Source organism: Borostomias antarcticus (assembly GCF_949987555.1).
Source record: "Borostomias antarcticus genome assembly, chromosome: 9".
Taxonomy (NCBI): domain Eukaryota; kingdom Metazoa; phylum Chordata; class Actinopteri; order Stomiiformes; family Stomiidae; genus Borostomias; species Borostomias antarcticus.
Window position 1 is genome coordinate 5,769,920 of NC_140242.1, and position 22,331 is coordinate 5,792,250.

The window sequence follows — 22,331 nt, forward strand, 5'->3', positions numbered from 1 at the left end:
CATTGGTGAGACTTGAATTTCATTCACACCTGGTGAACAGGTCACTATAGTATGCAGGTCACTATCCTGGTATGCAGGACACTATCTTGGTGAACAGGTCACTATCCTGGTATGCAGGTCACTATCTTGGTGAACAGGTCACTGTCCTGGTGTACAGGTCACTGTCCTGGTGAACAGGTCACTATCCTGGTATGCAGGTCACTATCCTGGTGAATAGGTCAATATCCTTGTGTACAGGTCACTATCCTGGTTCTTCTTCTTTGTGTGGATACGTTGTTGCGTCCTCTCCTCCGAAGGCTCGGGGCTGAGGGGCTATCCTTTTACCACACTGAGCCTGGCTGAGGGGTCATCCGGGCTATATATCCAGGCACACCTCCAGGAGTCATGTCACCGTTTTGTCATCCCCAACCGTCAGGCCATGCATTCCGTTGGGTGTCCGATATATCGGACAGCCCTGGATGACGTGGTCTGCGGTTTGTTCCTCAGCACCACACTCGCACGCCGCACAAGATACCAAGCCCCATCGGTGCATCGATGAGCGGTGTCCCACCCCGGTCTGGAGGCGATTAAGCCAATTCCCGGTAGGGGAAGGACCGGCGGCCGGGATGAAATCATGGAGTCTGGAGGTGTTTGCCTCCCACTCTGCTCACCACGCTGCCTCGCTGATGTTAAGATCTCTGCATTGCTGCAGGAGATCCCGTGTGGCAGGCACAAAAGGGTTTCTCGACTTGAGACGCCGGGGAGGCTCGCAGTGAGCCTGTCATGGAGCAAGTGGTTAAGCTCCACGGCCCGGCAGGCGAGACTGTGGTTCCTGTGCGGCGGAGGCCAGCGGGCTGGATGCCTGCAAGGATGGGAAGGTTGTCCACAGGAGTGGGATGCAGGCATCCTGTCACGATGTGCAAGGCTTCGTTGATAGGCGGGTCGATGAGGTGGGTGTGAGCGCTGCAACACTAAACTGGTGCGCAATATTCACTGGTGGAGTAGACCAGGGCTAGGGCTGCCGTACGCAGCGTCGATGGAATGACCTGTCCAATGTCATGCAGAGATAGGTTGGTTCGGCGCAGCGTGGCAGGAGTGTTCCATCGATGTGCACTCAGAGCTCATGTTTGGCTTCCTTGTTGTTAAGGTGGAAGGCCTCCGACGCCGTCTTTGCCTTGCTTAGCTTCAATCTCCATTTCCGGAGGTATGCTGATGTCAATGTCTCCTCCATGGCCTGCCAGTCTCCAGCAGAGTACACCAGCAGCTTGCAGGTGAGGCCACGGTGCCATGCGGTGTTGTAGGCAGCTGTCAGGTCAATAAAGATGCCCCCAGCCTTCTTTTTAGCCGAAAAGCTGTCCTCGATGTCTTGAGTCATCAAAGTCACTTGATCTACGGTCGATCTCCCGCGTCGGAACCCGGCCTGCTCCTGTGGGAGCAGCAGTTCGATAATTGGTTCGACGCGGGCGTAGATGAGGATCGAGGATCTTGAAGGGGATACATAACAGAGCGATGGGGCGGTAACTCTTGGGGTCCCCTTCAGGCTTTTTCGGCTTAAGGATCGCGACAACTAGGGCTCTTCTCCAGATTTTGGGGATCTTGAGTTGCTGTAAGCAGGAAGAGAGGAACGCTCTCAACCAGGACTTCAAAGCTGGCGCGGCATGGAGTATAAGCTCTGGGCAGATAGAATCAGGCCCCGGGGCGTTCCCTGGCTTTACATGCTGGAGGGCAGCAGCGTACTCCTCCTGTGTGAATTCACAGGAGATGTCACCGCCGCTAGGAGTTGAGGCAATCTCTTTTTTTCTCTTCCCACATTGTTTTGTTTACCCGTCATCCCTTGCTTAATATCATTCTCTCTCAATGTCATACCCCCATCCCTCATTCCTCTCGTCCTCTGTCTCCGATGTCTGGGAGGATAAATCCTATCAGTCAGACCTCTGCTCCTTTTATCTCTTTCTCTTCCTTGAGGCAATGATGGCATCACACACACACACACACGAGCAGACGGGGATGAGTGTGCAGTAGCTGTGTGTAGGGAGAGGAGGTTTGATCCTGCTCAGCCAATGGTTTGCTGCGTGGTCTGTCTAGACGGGCGCTGGCGCAGTGAGACAGCCTGTTATGGGTCCTACAGCGTCTTGTTTGCTTTATATATACTTTCCCTAGGATTGATTATTAGCAAATTTAAAGATGTATTAAGCACTGCTGATATTCAACTGTACATATCTTTTAAGCCAGACAAGACTGACAAACTATCCGTCTGTCTGTCTTCCCGTCTGTCTCTGCATGTTTATCCATATACCTCTTTCCATCTGTTTGTCTTTCTGTCTCTGTCTATCTATCTGCCTGCCTGCCTGCCTGCCTGTCTGTCTGTCTGTCTGTCTGTCTGTCTGTCTGTCTGTCTGCCTGTCTATGGGACTGTCTGTGAATCTGTCTGCCTGTCATCTGACTGACTGTCCATCTGTCTTTCTGTCTGTCCATCTGTCTGACTGTCTATCTGTCTATCTGCCTGTCTGTGTATTTGTCCACCTGTGTTTCTGTCTATCTGTCTACCTGTTTGTCTGTCGGTCTGTGGGTCTCTGACAGGGCCTCTAATAGCCCTCCAGTAGCCTGTCAGCGTGGAGGTCCTTCAGGTGGGAGATTGAACAGCGGCTGCCCTGGTGCAGCCGGAACAACCTGGAGCTTAACGCTCTAGACCAGGGCTCTCAAACTCCCGGAACAATCTGGAGCTTAACGCTCTAAAGAAGAGGTCTCAAACCCCCGGCCCGCCCCAACCCTTCATCCAGCCCGCAACATCATGTCAGAAATATCATGTAATCCGGCCCGCAAAATGATTTATTGTACACGGCGCCGGCAGGCAGGCCTACAATGCACAATTCAAGTCACTCAAACGTGGGGCGAAATGCTGTTATTGTGAGCAGCGTGCGAGGTGAATGCTGCATACAGTCAAAGGTGTGATCAATCCACACGCGACTACTGTATGAACTATGAACGGAATGCAGCTAGCCACCGAGAGGCTGTTCTCATGGTTAACTAATGTGAGGAACATAGACAGTTTCAAGAAAGATGGACACTGCAGTATTTTTTGTGGAGTTCAATTGAAATGCTACCTGCCTGATATGCAAGAAAAAAGTTGCGGTTCTAAAGAAATATAATGTCAAGAGCTATTCAGTACTTAACATGGAGAACAATGTCATAGGGAGACGAGAGGGAAAAAAGGGCCACAGCTGAGAGGGCTAACGTCACAGCAGTCTTTCAAGATAAGTGTCTGGCAAGAAACAGTAGTAGCAGGGATGGGCAGTATTTCTATTACTTGTATTTGAAATACGTATTTCGTATTTTCGTATTTTGTAATTTGTATTTGATAAGGCCGATAAAAAATCTAATGTAATTTGTAACAAAATATTTTGGAGTGGAGTAATTCTGTATTTAAAATATTAAAAAATACTTTCTCCACGAATATAAAAACAAAAATAATACATATTCATATAATATTGGATGTAACAATAAATAATGTTTTAAGGCACATGTACCTAGGCTTTTTTCCTTTTTTCAGTTGAATGTTAACTATCTTGCTGCTGTTTAACTACCTAGACCGTTGGTGGACAGTGAACCGCGCAGCTCTCAGAATTGACAGGCATGCTCACGTGGATGCAAATTGACCCACACTACCAGTGCCACACTGCTCACGACTTCAGATCTTCAAATTCAATGGATTGTCTGTCAAAGTAAATTATAATCTCAAAAAACTAGTGATCGATGCAGAAGAGGAGTCCTGGGGTTCCACACACATGTGTTTACAAATACTGTCAAGAGGAGTGGGGCTTTTACTGTGGTCTTTTCTCTTTTGAAGTACTGTAAGCTATAAAGCCCTTGGATGCTCTATACTGGTGATACGTACCATACTCATCATGACACGGAGGGCTGCTCTTCTCTGACTGAGAATCATTTGTCTCTGTATGTAGTATAAAGAAAATTATCTTCATTATGTCCGCTACTCACGTCTGTACAACGGAACCCTGGCCCTTGTTTAACTCACTCTATTGACAGGCTGGTTCTTCAGGTACATTGTGCCAGGACTGATCTTGGTAAAATCGCTTTCAGTATGAGTGCACACATCTGCGCAGGGGTATTGCGATGTGCGGAGCGCACCCACTAAGCGCCGTCCGAGTAGCTCCATGCCTGGGTCCAGTTTCGTAAATGAACCTGATCTCTGTATCCATGTCTAACCCCTGCGTTGACGTGGATGGTGCTTGTGTACACTGTGAACAGCTAGCTAGCTAGCTCGTATTCTAACGCTAGCTCACGCTAGGACGCTAGCTAGCTAACGTTAAAAGCTAGGATGCTAGCTAGCTAATGTCAACAGTTGCTATACGAACAGTAGCTAACACTAGCTAATAATAACAGTAAGAATGTGAGCTAGTTCGCTAGCTAGTAGTGTTGTTGTTTGCTAGTTGCTAGTAAAACGTTGTTTGCTTGCTAGATACTCATCTCACCAAAGTAGTTTGACCCCCATACCCCATCCCCAAAAGCGCTCTCAAATGTATACCCCTCTTGTATCACGTGTTCCACATGGTGAACAACCAACCACAAACTGATGTTGGCGTATGTAGATTGGTGAGATCGGGCTGTTATTTCACATTTTCAAAAACGTGTGTATTGTTTGTTTAAGCATGGCTAAAACGTGATCCTGAGCCGTTTCACACAAGTGCCTCTATTGGTCTATCACACGTTTAGCCGTGATAGTGGGTTGAATAGTCACTGGAGAAAGATTAAGCTGACTGGCCACAGGGTGGTGCTTTAAACGTGGCTGTAATGCAATCAATTTCTATAGCGCCCAAATAGGTTCATATTTTTTGTATGAATAGGTCATGGAATGCTCTTCAACTTACTAACTGGACACAAAATCGATATAAGCTGTTGTGCCAAGCCACCCCCAAATAAAGACAAATAAAGATGTTTTTTTTGTTTTGCTTTGATAATTTTTTCATTGACATTTTCAATGACCACATAGCTAAAATGTGCCCATGGTATGTTTCACTTGTTGCTTTTAATGCATTCATTGTGCTCAGCCCCAGTTATTTAATTTCCATTGTTAAGTCTGATTTCATTTAAATGTATTTACAATTTAATTTATTAACTCATAATCTATTTTGTTTGTTGATCATTGTTATCTCGGCATCATTGTTAATGAGCTTCACCCTCAATAATTTCTTTTGAGAATTTTAAATAGAGGTTGAATGAATCAGTATGTACAGTATGTATTATCTGTGACCTCTAATACTATTTGAGTGGTGTGTGCGTGTGTGTGTGTGTGTGTTAATTGCCATCCTGTAGTGTAATAGTTCACGGAGGCTGTGTCTACACATCCCAGCAGGGCTACTCTCGGCCTCCATGGTAACCTCGGTCACCACGGTGATTACACACTCACCCATACACACAGATCCACACGGTCAGCCTGGCGACGGTGATTAATTACAGTAGACCCCCTGTGAGGTTGGAGGTTCTGAACCCCCAGTGCATGCTGGGAAGAAGTCAACATTGAGAAAGGGCTCCTCTTATTTAATAGACCTCACACTGTGTCTGAAAAAACCTGCACACGCACGCACGTACACACACACACACACACACACACACACACACACACACACACGCACACACTATTTGCCACATATACTGTAGAGGGAGATGCATATCAAACTAGACCGGGGGGGCTACAGCGATTGAAGTAGGGGGAAGACAAGCAGTAGAGGTGGAAGATGGATGTCAGGGGGGTCTCCGGCCTTCCGAGAGGAATGGTCTACTGAGACAGATATCAGGGGGGTGTCCGGCCTTCCGAGAGGAATGGTCTACTGAGACAGATATCAGGGGGGTGTCCGGCTTTCCAAGAGGCATGGTCTACTGAACTTAAGGGTGGATAGAGGAACGGAGGGAGAGAGAGATGGGAGGAAGAGAGGGAGAGAGAGACAGGAGGAAGGGAGGGAGAGAGAGACGGGAGGAAGGGAGGGGGAGAGAGAGAGACAGGAGGCAAAAAACGTGGGAGGATGAGAGAGAGAAGGAAGGGGGGGCACTGTGAATGAGATCTATTCCCAGCCTCTCGGTGGAAAGGGACTCACCTGTCTAAGCAGCAAAAGAGAAAGAGGAGAACTAAGAGATAAAGAAGAAGAGAGAGAAAGTGAGAGGGCGGGCAGGATGATAAAAGAAGAGAACACAGGAGAGAAAGGTAGAGCAACAAGCGACCAGGTACGAACTACGGGCAGCTGAATCTGCTCTCTGGTCTAATTAGTGGACTAGGAAGAGCTGTGGTGCCACTATGCTCTCGTGGACAACAGCAGCATTGCACTTTTGTGGACCGACCGACAGAGACCGATGGGGCTGCTGGTGTTAAAGGGGAGGATGTAAAAAGGATGGAGGAAAAGGTAGAGAACAGAGGAGAGAGATGGAGAGAAGTAGGTTTGTGGACAAAAAGAATGGTGAAAGAGAGAGAGGTAAAGTGAGATAGAGGTAGAGATAAATACCGTAGGTTCTGCTCATGTTCCTGAGTCGTCTGCTTTACCCACCTAACCCATCAAATGAGGGCGTGAACCTGAGTGTGTAGCAGGGGTTGCTGGTGTTAAAGGGGAGGAGGGTCTGCAGGGGTTGCTGGTGTTAAAGGGGAGGGGGGTCTGCAGGGGTTGCTGGTGTTAAAGGGGAGGAGGGTCTGCAGGGGTTGCTGGTGTTAAAGGGGAGGGGGGTGTGCAGGGGTTGCTGGTGTTAAAGGGGAGGGGCGTCTGCAGGGGTTACTGGTGTTAAAGGGGAGGGGCGTCTGCAGGGGTTGCTGGTGTTAAAGGGGAGGGGCGTCTGCAGGGGTTGCTGGTGTTAAAGGGGAGGGGCGTCTGCAGGGGTTGCTGGTGTTAAAGGGGAGGGGGGTCTGCAGGGGTTGCTGGTGTTAAAGGGGAGGGGCGTCTGCAGGGGTTGCTGGTGTTAAAGGGGAGGGGGATCTGCAGGGGTTACTGGTGTTAAAGGGGAGGGGCGTCTGCAGGGGTTGCTGGTGTTAAAGGGGAGGGGCGTCTGCAGGGGTTGCTGGTGTTAAAGGGGAGGGGTGTCTGCAGGGGTTGCTGGTGTTAAAGGGGAGGGGCGTCTGCAGGGGTTGCTGGTGTTAAAGGGGAGGGGGTCTTCAGGGGTTGCTGGTGTTAAAGGGGAGGGGCGTCTCCTGCTTCAGTCGTGATTGAGGTTCTTACTCACCATGACCCTGGATCCACTGCTCTTTGACTACCCATCAGACCTCTGATCTGGTCTCAATGTCACTTACCGTCCCAGGCAGCAGTACCAGAACCAGTACACAGCAGAGAGACCAGCCACACACTCAAAAAAAGGGTCCCAAATATAGAATCCTTTTCAGGTTGGTGTGGTTCTGCAGCGCCCGCTGTGGTGCCCTAACAGCACCTTATGTAGTGGAAAAGCATGTGGAGCCGTTTGGAACCGTCGGGTTCTATACGGAACCCGTTTTCAGATTGGGTTCTACTATTGTTCCAGTTGGTTCTATTTAGTGTGTGACGTCAGTCCGGTGAGTCAGGATGTGATTGGGCTCTCTGGCTGTTCCTTTGGCACATCAGTATCATTTTTATGGCAATGGGAAATCCTTTCAGGAAATTATAATCAAGTCGGGCAAGCTGCGATTTAATTCACTGCATGATATGAAATTCACACCTTAGCGGTGTGTGTGTGTGTGTGTGTGTGTGTTTTATTCTGACCTGTCTTTCTGCTCTCTCTTCCCTCAGGGTCAGATCTTAACGACGGCCAGTGGCATGCGGTGCGTCTGGTTGCCAAGGAAAACTTTGCCATGCTGACGATAGACGGAGACGAGGCGTCAGCGGTCCGTACCAACACACCCATCACCATAACAACCGGTGGGACGTACCATCTAGGAGGTAACGCCCACAGTGGTCTGATTTTCTTCTTGGTCTGGAACTAGATCTGACGGTGTCGGTCTGGCCTTCGCCCCATAGAGACCGATTATGTGGGTGGGGGTACTTGCCTCGACAGACAAACACCTTCAGCCAATCAGTGTTCAGCAAACTTTTGCCAAATCCAGTCGGAAGAACGGCAAAACGTCTTTTCCACCGAGAAACTCGTGCATAGTGCATATTCTTGTTCTTGTTTAAGTGTTGTGATTAAGTCTATTTCTGCAATAACTGCACCTAAAGCTGCGTTTATTCTTCTAACGTTAACGTTACCACTCGTTGCTTCGTGAGCCGCCATGTTTGTTTAGCGAGCGACAGGGACACGAACCAATCAGGGGCTGCTTTCCACTATGGGGCGGGACAGTAGTTAAAACGCAGTCCCTGATTGGCCTGGTATGGTCTTGATTTTGGCATAATCGCTCTGGAGGAGGCGAAGGCCAGACCGTTCTGCGTTAGTGAAACAGAATGTGAGCTTGCGAGAACGGAATGGTCTTACCAGGCTAGGTCTATATCTGAGTTAGTGCTTGGTCTTGGTCTTGATCCGAGTTAGTTCTTGTTCTGCGTCTAGACATGAGTTACTCCTTGGTCTGGGTCCAGATCTGAGTTAGTCCCTGGTTTGGGTCTAGATTTGAACAGACGCTTTACGGCATTCCGCACCACCGCTCGCATGCCCATAGAGGGCGCAGTAATACTACTCATTGACCCATTGCTGTAGCTCATCTCGCACATTAGATGAGCCTACCTTGTTCTCAAACTCCTTGTTCTCTGTCTGGTTGTAATTTAATTATTACGAGCAAAGCCTATCTATCTATAGTATCTATCTCTGTAACTGTTGTCGGGTCTATATCTGTTAACTCATGGAACAAGGTATCGGGACAAGTGGAGGTTTAACACAGTAGGCTAACTAGCTAGCAGAGCTAGAGTGTTCTCCTATGAAACATGGCATCAGGACGAGTAAGCTAGCTAACGGAGCTGACGAGATGTGTTTGAAATGGTTCACTCACTCCCTATTCCCTATGTAGTGTTACTCATAGTGAACTAGCGTAGGGAATGATTTAACAGTTTTCGGACACTACATGGAAAGTCATTGCGTCGGATATTCATGGACGCAAACAAGTAGACGCGCCCAGTATCATGTAAACAACCCCAATCACTGATGGCAGCAGGTTGAAATATCAGATAAATTCAGCTCAAAGTGCTTTACAAGAGCATTTAAATTAAAGAATGTGAAATTGAACAATGCAATGATCAGGCTTCTCTGCATTCGTAGACTATAGGAGAAAAACACTGAGCCCAGCCTGCTGAATCTGCTCAAAGACGCCACCTGGCGGTGGTGCATCACTAAAATGAAATAACACCCGTCTGAAATCCCACAAGATTTCCAACGGGATTTCCCTGCCAAATACCGTGATGGTGAAATGCTGCAGCATGGGACATTTCTAACTTCCCACAGTACTTGGTCTGGGCCTAGATCTGAATTTGTACTTGGCCTGGATCTGGATCTGTACAGGTCCAGTTCTTGCCAGGAGGCTCTTGGTCAATTTCTGATTCTCTGTGCTCCTGTATCAACCCATACTTTAACCATACAATTTAAAGGGTATTCTACCGGATAGAATGGGACCTCGTCCTCCATTCTAATTCATGTAAATTCTCTTGGGCAGAAGGATCACTTAATGATGTTAGGTTTGAAGAAAAACCAGGACATCCTTTACATCTTCCCACAAAGATCTGAGACTACTGTGTACATTTGCACTACAAAGGATGAAGACGTATAGTCCTTTGTGTATGTGTGTGTGTATGTGTGTGTATGCGTCTGTGTGTGTGCGTGCGCATGTGTGTGTGTGCGCGCGTGTCTGTGCAAAATCTCCTAAGTCCCAGTAGCAGCTTCAATAATGTGTTGCCTTAGTCTTGCTTATTGACTATGTCAGCTACACAATATACAAAACAATATACAATATACACAATATAATACAAATAATATAGCCAACCAGTTAACTAGTCACACAGTTACTGCCAGTCGAATTGAGTTTGCTGCTCAACGACGCCTCCTGGTGGCTATTGTGCTACACGGAACAAGGAGGCGGTGTGGAGTCGTCCGAACGGACCTCTAAAACTGCGCCGCCGCTGTCGTTGCTGCTCTCCGCTCAACATGCCGTGATGACTTTTACTTCTAAGGACTGTATGTGTGTGTGCGTGTGTGTGCGCATGTGTGTTTGTGTGTGTGTGTGTGTGTGTGTGTGTGTGTGCATGTGTGTGTGTGTGTGTGTTTTTTGTGCACATGTGTGTGTGTGTGTGTGTGTTTGGCGGGGTAAATGGCAATCATTTATCTCCCCATCACCCTCTACCACAGGGGTCACTGAAGAGGAAGTCACCAGCTTAGCCAGGGGCTTTGTAGACACACACACACACACACACACACACATTACACGCACACACACCGATGCATTACACACACACACACACACAAACTCACTATCTGATTCATCTGAGTTACAGAGAGGCAAGAATAATGATACCAGACACCCCTGTCCGTCTGTTACAAGATGAACGGACCTAATAGTGTGTGTGTGTGTGTGTGTGTGTGTGTGTGTGTGTGTGTGTGCTTGCGTGTGCGTGTGAGTGTGTGTGTGCGTGTGTGCGTGAGTGTGTGTGTGCGAGTGCGTGCGTGTGTGTGAGTGCGTGTGTGCGAGTGCGTGTGTGCGAGTGCGTGTGTGAGTGTGTGTGTGTGTGTGTGCGTATCTCTCTCTCTGTATCTCTGTCCCAGTAACTGATAGAGATGGCGAGGGCGCTAATAGCTTCATCAGACACTCTCCTCAACATCTCTCGTTTCCTCCTCAACATCTCTCCTTTCCTCCTCAACATCTCTCCTTTCCTCCTCAACATCTCTCCTTTCCTCCTCAACATCTCTCCTTTCCTCCTCAACATCTCTCCTTTCATCCTCAACATCTCTCCTTCCATCCTCAACATATCTCCTTCCATCCTCAACATATCTCCTGTCCTCCTCAACATCTCTCCTTTCCTCCTCAACATCCTCACAGGCCGCTCACACACACACACGCTCACATACACACACGCTCACATGCACACACACATGCTCACACACACACACGCACATGCACACGCACACACACTATACACTTCCATCCTTTCCACAACACATGGAAAGGCTTAAAACCACTGTCCTTTTCATCCCTCTACCTCCCTCCAACCTGCCTGTTCCTCTTCCTCATCCTCCTCTTCCTCCTGCTCCCCCCATCCCTCTACCTCCCTCCAACCTGCCTGTTCCTCTTCCTCATCCTCCTCTTCCTCCTGCTCCCCTCGTCCCTCTACCTCCCTCCAACCTGCCTGTTCCTCTTCCTCATCCTCCTCTTCCTCCTGCTCCCCTCGTCCCTCTACCTCCCTCCAACCTGCCTGTTCTTCTTCCTCATCCTCCTCTTCCTCCTGCTCCCCTCGTCCCTCTACCTTCCTCCAACCTGCCTGTTCCTCTTCCTCATCCTCCTCTTCCTCTTTTTAATCTGGCTGCTGGTAGATTGGGTTTGGTAGGGCATGATAGTGATGCAGCGCTGCTCGAGGAGATGAGTAGATGAGGAAGGCCCCAGTTTTCTGAGCTCCTTACTGTTTAATGATCTCAGACAGAGCAAGATGGAGAGAGAGAACGAGAGAGAGAGGAGAGAGAGAGAGAGAGGAGAGAGAGAGAGAGAGAGAGAGAGGATAGAGAGAGACAGAGAGAGGGAGAGAGAATAGAGAGAAGAGAGGGAATAGAGGGAGCGAGTGAAGAGAGAGAGAGGAGAGAAAGGAGAGAGAGAGAATAGAGAGAAGAGAGGGAATAGAGGGAGCGAGTGAAGAGAGAGAGAGGAGAGAAAGAGAGAAAGGAGACAGAGAGAAGAGAGAGAGAGAGTAGAGGGAATAGAGGGAGCGAGAGAAGAGAGGGGAGAGAGAGAGAAGTGAGGAGGTAGAGAGAGGGAGGCTCGTCATGCTCTTCACAGTAGGTTATCTGCTCTCCTGTCAGAGGATTCCAGGCATAATTCATCATCCCCTATTGGAATTAGTTTAACTGGACAATGACGGAGACAGAGGGAAGTGATAGAATGACACTTCCAAATGCAGACGGGATTGTGGTCACACACAGACACTTATACACACACACACGCAGACACACTCACACTCACACACACTCACACACATTTCTTCTGAGACAAGTGGATTTCTGCAACAGAGGTTTCAAACTGACAGTATACAATGTTTACAATGACTCATACTTCTGTTTCCTCGTTAATTTGATGATTTAATAAACACTGAGGAGCACAGCTATATAGAGATAAAGAGCTAGACTTTACAGATAGACTATACAGAAAGACTACAGATAGACTATTCAGATAGACTATACAGATAGACTACAGATAGACTATACACATATACTATTCAGATAGACTACAGATAGACTATACAGAAAGACTACAGATAGACTATACAGATAGACTACACAGATAGACTACAGATAGACTATTCAGATAGACTATACAGATAGACTATACAGATAGACTACAGATAGACTATTCAGATAGACTACAGATAGACTATACAGATAGACTACAGATAGACTATTCAGATAGACTATACAGATAGACTATTCAGATAGACTACAGATAGACTATACAGATAGACTATTCAGATAGACTATACAGATAGACTATACAGATAGACTATACAGATGGGCTATACAGAGACTATTCAGATAGCCTATTCAGATAGACTACAGATAGACTATACAGATAGACTATTCAGATAGACTATTCAGATAGACTACAGATAGACTATACAGATAGACTACAGATAGACTATTCAGATAGACTACAGATAGACTATTCAGATAGACTATACAGATAGACTACAGATAGACTATTCAGTTAGACTATACACATAGACTATTCAGATAGACTATACAGATAGACTACAGATAGACTATTCAGATAGCCTATTCAGATAGACTACAGATAGACTATACAGATAGACTACAGATAGACTATACACATAGACTATTCAGATAGACTACAGATAGGCTATACAGATAGACTATACAGATGGGCTATACAGATAGACTATTCAGATAGCCTATTCAGATAGACTACAGATAGACTATACAGATAGACTACAGATAGACTATACAGATAGACTCTTCAGATAGACTACAGATAGACTATACTCATAGACTATTCAGATAGACTACAGATAGACTATACAGATAGACTACTCAGATAGACTATACTCATAGACTATTCAGATAGACTACAGATAGGCTATTCAGATAGACTACAGATAGACTATACAGATAGACTACAGATATACTATACAGATGGGCTATACAGATAGACTACAGATAGACTATACAGATTGGCTATACAGATAGACTACAGATAGACTATACAGATAGACTACAGATAGACTATACAGATGGGCTATACAGATATACTACAGATAGACTATACAGATGGGCTATACAGATAGACTACAGATAGACTATACATATAGACTATTCAGATAGACTACAGATAGACTATACAGATAGACTACAGATAGACTATACAGATAGGCTACAGATAGACTATTCAGATAGACTATACAGATAGGCTATACAAATATACTATTCAGATAGAATATACAGATATACTATACAGATAGACTATTCAGATATACTATACAGATAGGCTATACAAATATACTATTCAGATAGACTATTTAGATAGACTTTACAGATAGACTATTCAGAAAGACTATACAGATTTACTATACAGATAGATTATGCCAATTATGAGATGAATACAAAACGGCTGAATTTGTGACGACATTGCGATTGATATAGTGTGGAATACATATTTTGACATTAATCATTAATTAAAAAGCATTTCTTTGTTTGTTTTGCCCTATTCCCAACCAAAATATTCACCACAGTCCTTCCACTGGCTTACACAGGCATACCATGCCGTGGAAATGTCCTGTCCTGTGTGAGCATGTTCAAAATTGGATCCCTATTGGTATATTCTTAGTGTTAGTTTGTTTTTCTGAATATGTGTGTCTCTACTCTCTACTCCAATACAAAATGGAGGTCTAAACTATCTAACAGCACACCCTGAGACACAGGAGTGTGTGTGTGTGTGTGTGTGATTGCGTGTATTTGTGCATGTGTGTATGTGTGTGTGAGTGTGCATGTGAGTGTGCATGTGAGTGTGCATGTGTGTGTGTGTGTGTGTGTGAGTGTGAGTGTTTGAGTGTGTGTGTGTGTGTGAGTGTGCATGTGTGCATGTGTGTGTGTGTGTGTGTGTGTGTGAGTGTCTGTGTGTGTGTGTGTGAGTGTATGAGTGTGCATGTGTGTGTGTGTGTGTGTATACTTATGCACCGGGCCCTCAATGCACCATTCTCACCCTCCCCAGGGTGCCTCCCAGAAAAACAACTGCAGCCTTCATTCCAAAAGCCGGTCTAATGTATTCCACGGTGGGACCCCCGATCTCCATTTAAACATGGCGCATCCAGGCTGCCGTAGACGTTTTAGCCTCCGGCCTGCCCTGGGTGGCCCTGTGTGATGAGGACAGGGACAGGCGCTGCACCACACACAAACCAGGGGAACTCCTCCAGCAGCTCATAACGCATTCAGCTTCTAGTTGAGAGCGCGCCCGACCCAGGCTCCTCCCCACGGCTCCTGGCTGAGGAGACGGAGCCCCAACCTTTAGACCGAGGGGGGGCCGAGGGGGGGCCGAGGGGGGCCCGCCATGCTGATTATTCACCTCCTGGAATACGCCAGGGAGGGAGGAGCACCAGGGCGGAGCGAGGAGCGGGGCGGGGCGGTCCCAGCGTTTTATTCCGACCAGCCGCGGAGGTGGGTCAGAGTGGTCAGAGCCGCGTTTTGACCTGTCCAATTCATACATTATCCAAGGAGCCCGAGACTTGGATTCAGAGTACGGCTGCGTGAAGCAGCTGTGTCCCGGGGTCAACTGGGTCCCGGGGTCAGCTGTGTCCCGGGGTCATGAAGCCGCTGTGTTCCATGGTCAGCTGTGTCCCGGGGTCATGAAGCAGCTGTGTCCCAGGGTCAGCTGTGTCCCGGGGTCAACTGGGTCCCGGGTCAGCTGTGTCCCGGGGTCGTGGGGCAGCTGTGTCCCGGGGTCGTGGGGCAGCTGTGTCCCAGGGTCAGCTGTGTCCCGGGGTCAACTGGGTCCCGGGGTCAGCTGTGTCCTGAGGTCGTGGAGCAGCTGTGTCCCGGGGTCAACTGTGTCCCGGGGTCAACTGGGTCCCGGGGTCAGCTGTGTCCCGGGGTCGTGGGGCAGCTGTGTCCCAGGGTTGTCTGTGGGAGGAGGGCAGTTTGCCTCACTGGAACGCTCCTGTTCTACAGCCTTGTGCCGCTGAAGCGGAGCCAATTTCCACACTAAAATAAATCAGGAGTAATTAGCGTTATTCTAATGCTTGACAGTCAACAAATGTCTCACACACACAGTACACACCCTGCACACAAACACACACAGTACACACCCTGCACACAAACACACACAGTACACACCCTGCACACAAACACACACAGTACACATTCTGCACACAAACACACACAGTACACACCCTGCACACAAACACACACAGTACACACCCTGCACACAAACACACATACACAAACACACACAGTACACACCCTGCACACAAACACACATACACAAACACACACAGTAAACACCCTGGACACAAACACACAGTACACACCCTGCACACAAACACACAAACACACACAGTACCCATCCTGCGCACAAACACACACAGTACACACCCTGCACACAAACACACATACACAAACACACAGTACACACCCTGCACCCTGCACACAAACACACATACACAAACACAGGCGCTGTGAGTAGTGCTGTACCTATGAGCGATGCTTCACAAACACTGGTAATGGGTTATGACAGAAAGGAGCAATGTTACTGGATTATGAAGGGTTTGTGAAAGACAGACAGACAGACACACTGACAGACAGACAGACTGACTGACTGATAACATGTCTGGTTCAAGGTTGATAACATGTCTGGTTCAGGGTAGATAACATGCCTGGTTCATGGTTGATAACATGTCTGGTTCAAGGTTGATAACATGTCCGGTTCAAGGTTGATAACATGTCTGGTTCAAGGTTGATAACATGTCTGGTTCATAGTTGATAACATGTCTGGTTCATGGTTGATAACATGTCTTGTTCATAGTTAATAACATGTCTGGTTCATGGTTAATAACATGTCTGGTTCATGGTTGATAACATGCCTGGTTCAGGGTAGATAACACGTCTGGTTCATGGTTGATAACATGTCTGGTTCAGGGTAGATAACATGCCTGGTTCATGGTTGATAACATGTCTGGTACATGGTTGATAACATGTCTGGTTCAGGGTAGATAACATGTCTGATTCAGGGTAGATAACACGTCTGGTTCATGGTTGATAACATGTCTGGTTCAGGGTAGATAACATGCCTGGTTCATGGTTGATAACATGTCTGGTACATGGTTGATAACATGTCTGGTACATGGTTGATAACATGTCTGGTTCATGGTTGATAACATGTCTGATTCAAGGTTGATAACATGTCTGGTACATGGTTGATAACATGTCTGGTTCAGGGTAGATAACATGCCTGGTTCAGGGTAGATAACATGCCTGGTTCATGGTTGATAACATGTCTGGTACATGGTTGATAACATGTCTGGTACATGGTTGATAACATGTCTGGTTCATGGTTGATAACATGTCTGATTCAAGGTTGATAACATGTCTGGTACATGGTTGATAACATGTCTGGTTCAGGGTAGATAACACGTCTGGTTCATGGTTGATAACATGCCTGGTTCAGGGTAGATAACACATCTGGTTCATGGTTGATAACATGTCTGGTTCAGGGTAGATAACACGTCTGGTTCATGGTTGATAACATGTCTGGTTCAGGGTAGATAACATGCCTGGTTCATGGTTGATAACATGTCTGGTACATGGTTGATAACATGTCTGGTACATGGTTGATAACATGTCTGGTTCATGGTTGATAACATGTCTGATTCAAGGTTGATAACATGTCTGGTACATGGTTGATAACATGTCTGGTACATGGTTGATAACATGTCTGGTACATGGTTGATAACATGTCTGGTTCATGGTAGATAACATGTCTGGTTCATAGTTGATAACATGTCTGGTTCATGGTTGATAACATGTCTTGTTCATAGTTGATAACATGTCTGGTTCATGGTTGATAACATGCCTGGTTCAGGGTAGATAACACGTCTGGTTCATGGTTGATTACATGTCTGGTTCAGGGTAGATAACATGCCTGGTTCATGGTTGATAACATGTCTGGTACATGGTTGATAACATGTCTGGTTCATAGTTGATAGCATGTCTGGTTCATGGTTGATAACATGTCTGGTACATGGTTGATAACATGTCTGATTCAGGGTAGATAACATGTCTGGTACATGGTTGACAACATGTCTGGTACATGATTGATAACATGTCTGGTACATGGTTGATAACATGTCTGGTACATGATTGATAACATGTCTGGTTCATGGTTGATAACATGTCTGGTTCATGGTTGATAACATGTCTGGTTCATGGTTGATAACATGTCTGGTTTCATAGTTGATAACATGTCTGGTTCATGGTTGATAACATGTCTGGTACATGGTTGATAACATGTCTGGTTCATGGTTGATAACATGCCTGGTACATGATTGATAACATGTCTGGTTAATGGTAGATAAGTCACGTTGATGTTGACCATTCCTTGAGGCTCCCCTACCAGTGGACTGAGCTGTCTTAGCTTGTTCACTCTCAGCTGGACCACAGCCTGATTGATCTGGTGTCCAAGCTAGCGACCCTACTGTAGATAGGGACTTAATGGGCAGAGGATGGAGAATAATATGTCCACTGTCCCTCCTCTCTGTGCTATGGGGCTGTGATGTCCCCTGTCCTTCCTCTCTGCGTGCTGTGTGCCTGCAATATGTCCACTGTCCCTCCTCTCTGGGTGCTATGGGGCTCACAGGCGTCTCAGCATCGCCCTCGCTGGACCCAGCTGTGGAAACGGGAGCTTGGTATCTTGCCCTGTTATATTGAGAGTCCTCCTCTCCTCCCTCCCTCTCCTCCCCTCCACCTCCTCTGTCCTCCCCCTATCCTCTCCTACCCTTCCTCCCCCTTTCCTTTCCTCTCCCTCCCCTGTCCTCCCTCCCCTGTCCTCCCTCCCCTCCCTCTCATCTCCTCTGCTCTCCTTTCCTTCCCTCCCATCCTCTCCTCCTCTCCAACCCTCCCTCCCCTGTCCTCTCCTCCCCTCTCCTCCTCTCCAACCCTCCCTCCCCTGTCCTCTTCCTCTCCTCTCCTCTCCTCTCCTCTCCTCTCCTCTCCTCTCCTCTCCTCTCCTCTCCTCTCCTCTCCTCTCCTCTCCTCTCCTCTCCTCTCCTCTCCTCTCCTCTCCTCTCCTCTCCTCTCCTCTCCTCTCCTCCCCTCTCCTCTCCTCTCCCTGTCATCTCCCCTCTCAGTCTTCTGGAAGCAGTTTCCTGAACCCAAAGCATGTTATGAGTCGAGTGGTTTATCTCTCCTCACAATGGGCCTCATTCACCAATATCTTCTTAAGTTCTGTTCTTAAATTTCTTCCTAAGAACGTTTCTAAGGAAAGTTCCCGTCTGATTCACGACGTGTTCGTAAACCGTTGGAAGAGTTTGCAAATGCCTTCTCTTCTCAAGTTCAAAGCTCGTGGCCGCTCACATGAATTAGCATAGGTCAACTCCCCATATAAGGATATGCAACTACAGGGTCGTGCACAGATGTCACTTCTCTGAATGAATACCGGTAATTCGCGTATTAGCATAATGGTTTAGGTGGGGTTGTGTCAGGTGCGTTAGCAAGTCAGAGGACTACATGTCGAATCCAGCGTGGGCAATCAAAAGCTGATTTTAATTCAGCCAAGTAGGCCTCCTACTATGAGGAATTTGCCTTGGTGCATAAACATAGCGAGGCAGAACAGTGCAAAATGTCAACGTGATAGAATACAATATACAAGCCTACAGTCTACAAAAATGTAGGCTATATAGCCTACACAGCTGTCAACGCTAGCAGCTGACAAAAGAGGTACCCTACGTATCTGATCTTATCTACATAGGCTACTGTAGAAATGGTCCTGGTATTGTGTCATTTGTAAATTGAGTATTGGAGTTTATCTGTAATGACCATAACCTTGGAGCCGGCGGCAACATTTCACTGTGACTGGACATTAGGCTGCATGTGACAAATAAAGGAATCGTGAATGTTTAATCTTGAGGAGAGATATGCAGGCTACTGGAGGGGGGCCGGCGTGCCCACCGTTGTCCGAGTTCGACCAGCGCGTTGGTGTCATAATAGGGACAACAGCACTGTTGGGTGTGCGCGCCGCTGGCGATATGGATACAGACACCAGGGACACGGACTACCACCCCCTCTCTGCAGCAGACTCTCCGTCTAGCGCACTAACACACATCCAACTGTAGAACTGAGGTGACCGCAATCACCAATTGATGAAATGCATGGATTTGTTGGTATTATATATACAGTACAGCAAAATCTCACAGTGCTTTTGCAGAGCGGTCAAAGACTTAAAACAAAACACAACACTCATTAATTTACACCAAAATCACACATTTTTAACACACAATCTAAATATTTTATCAACATCTTCAAGACTGATCAACACGAATAACAAGCAATTCGGAGCGAAATGATTTAAACGATGACATATCAGATATTCTGACGCACAGGTTTACGGAAAGTATGGTTATGATTAGGACACGTTATTGGGAATTATGCAAATATAATTGTATTTCAATCATATCCAACTGTAGAATTGAGGTGACCGCAATCACCAATTTTGCATAGTCTACATTTCCTCACTCAAATGGCCTACTTGCGACTGCTATTCAGCGTTCGTATATTCTGTTCTTAGCTGAGAACAAATCCCAGGTGAGAAACCATTGGTGAATGCCAGAATTTTCTTAGAAACGGCGTAAGTACAGTTTTAGAAGAAATGCTTCTTAAGAACTTCTTTACTTCATTGGTGAATGAGGCCCAATGTGCTTAAATACATTAGTGAGTGACCATCATGAACCAGCAGCAGATTGGATTTCTCAATGGGCTTTAGAGAAAGAGAATGAAGGATCCGTTAGGGAACCCTGTTCAACCCACTGTGTGATCTACAGCATTAGAAAGCGGAGATCTTCCTCATGCTGTGTGAAGAGAAGCTAGGATGGATACTGTGTGAAGAGAAGCTAGGATGGATACTGTGTGAAGAGAAGCTAGGATGGATACTGTGTGAAGAGAAGCTAGGATGGATACTGTGTGAAGAGAAGCTAGGATGGATACTGTGGGAAGAGAAGCTAGGATGGATACTGTGTGAAGAGAAGCTAGGATGGATACTGTGTGAAGAGAAGCTAGGAGGGATACTGTGTGAAGAGAAGCTAGGATGGATACTGTGTGAAGAGAAGCTAGGATGGATACTGTGTGAAGAGAAGCTAGGATGGATACTGTGTGAAGAGAAGCTAGGATGGATACTGTGTGAAGAGAAGCTAGGATGGATACTGGGCTTCTTGAATGGGGAACATTGGACGAGAGAAGCGGAAAAGTATTTGATTAAGACAGGAAAAAAAGTTGTTCTTCAACAAAGTGAAGAGAGGAACACACACACACACACACACATACAAACATTCAGCCCACGAGCTGCCTATGAATTAGCCAGGAGTCACAGAGGTACTCATTAATCAAGTGGCGGTGGTGTTTATGCATATGTTAGTGTCAGCCTGCATACGGTTGTGTGTGTGTGTGTGTGAGTGTGTGTGTGTGTGTGTGTGTGTGTGTGTGTGTGTGTGTGTGTGTGTGTGTGTGTGTGTGTGCTTGTGGCTAACCCTAGCACCTTGAATCAATCAGAGGACAACAGATCAGGCAGAGATAGCTGGTAGTCGATAGGCGAGCTCAGTCTACTGTGTGCGTGTGTGTGTGTGTGTGTGTGTGTGTGTGTGCAGATGTGAGTACTGGTGTGTGTGTGTGTTATGGATAGATAGTGCCCAGACTGAGCTGTAGGAAACTCTCCTGTGTCCTTCTGTGTGCCTCCTGCTCTGCCGTATTGATCTGCTTCAGGCAACTAGCCAGGCACACACACACACACACACACACACACACAGGTGTCTCTTCTCCAGAGTGTCAGAGTTCCAGTGGCAGGTGTGGTCTGGCGCCAGGTCTCTATTATCTGTCTTGTTTCTGGTGAACCCGCCCCCCCACCCTCGTCTACTTATTCCACCTGATATATGATGATTGATGTCTTCTCTTGAAGTATCAATGACCGGAGAGGAAAGTAGTTTGCCGAAGCTGAATTGTAGATCAGATTCAACATGTATTTAGTCCATTAGCAGACAGATCTGGGTCAGACAGAGAAACGCTTTGGCATCAGTGTTCTCTGAACAGACATGTTATTCAGTTTGGCCCAGCTTTACACTGGTAGCCTGGATCTATACATACTTTTAGTCCAATGGCTTGAGTTCTCCAACTATGACCTTGACCTTGCACCTTACTGTGCAATATTTCATCCAGCGCAATATATAAAATATATTTTATATTTGTATTCCTGTGCAATATTTGTATTTATATTCTTATTGTGTGACGTTATATTCTTATTGTGTGATATTGTCTGTATATTGTGATGTTGTCCGCACTCAAGTTAAGGCTTTTTAAAATTTAATTTTGTTGTACCTTGGCACAATGACAACAAAGACATTTTATTCTATTGTGGGCATCGGGCTTCTTAGAGCTGGACACTTGATCTCAGGACACTGACCATGACTGACGGAGGTATCTGAGAGTAGTCGTGGCCCTCATCACCCCCCCTGCTCTGTCCTGTTGAGGGAACATGACACACTCACACTGTATGACACCATTCAAACGCCACATCCTTGATTAATAAGGCAACAAGATGTCTCTCTCTTATCAAATCAAAAAATGACCCCAGCTTCTTACACTTTATCAAATCGATTAATGTTCTTAGTCACAGAGGATCAACAAGCAACCAAGCATCTCAACCCACGACGAACAAGGATTGAGTAAAAGATTGTCATGGAAATTTAAATATCTGTATATCTGCATATCTGTCTATGTGGGCAAAAACCTCCTTTTCATAAGGGGTAGGGGCATGTAAGACCTACATAGCAGGGTAAAGCCATGCTTAAATACTGCAATACTTAAAATTATACACTACAAAATTAACCTTAAGCATAATTATACATGTCGCCATTACCTCAGCAGGTATAGGTCTCATATAACTGGCGGAGGTGTTCAAAGTGATCAATCGATCATCCATCCATCCATCGTCATCCGCTTATCCG

At 46.6% G+C, this 22,331-nt stretch overlaps 1 protein-coding gene across 1 annotated transcript in view; it reads left to right on the forward strand.

Annotated features, from left to right (window-relative positions):
- Nucleotides 1-22,331, forward strand: part of cntnap2a (contactin associated protein 2a) — a gene marked incomplete at both ends in the record, with an annotated part of 236,984 nt that overhangs the window by 62,105 nt on the left and 152,548 nt on the right. The window contains one exon of the mRNA XM_084443565.1: nt 7,734-7,883. Within this exon, the coding sequence (XP_084299691.1) occupies nt 7,734-7,883 (150 nt within the window). The remainder of the gene's footprint in view (nt 1-7,733; nt 7,884-22,331) is intronic.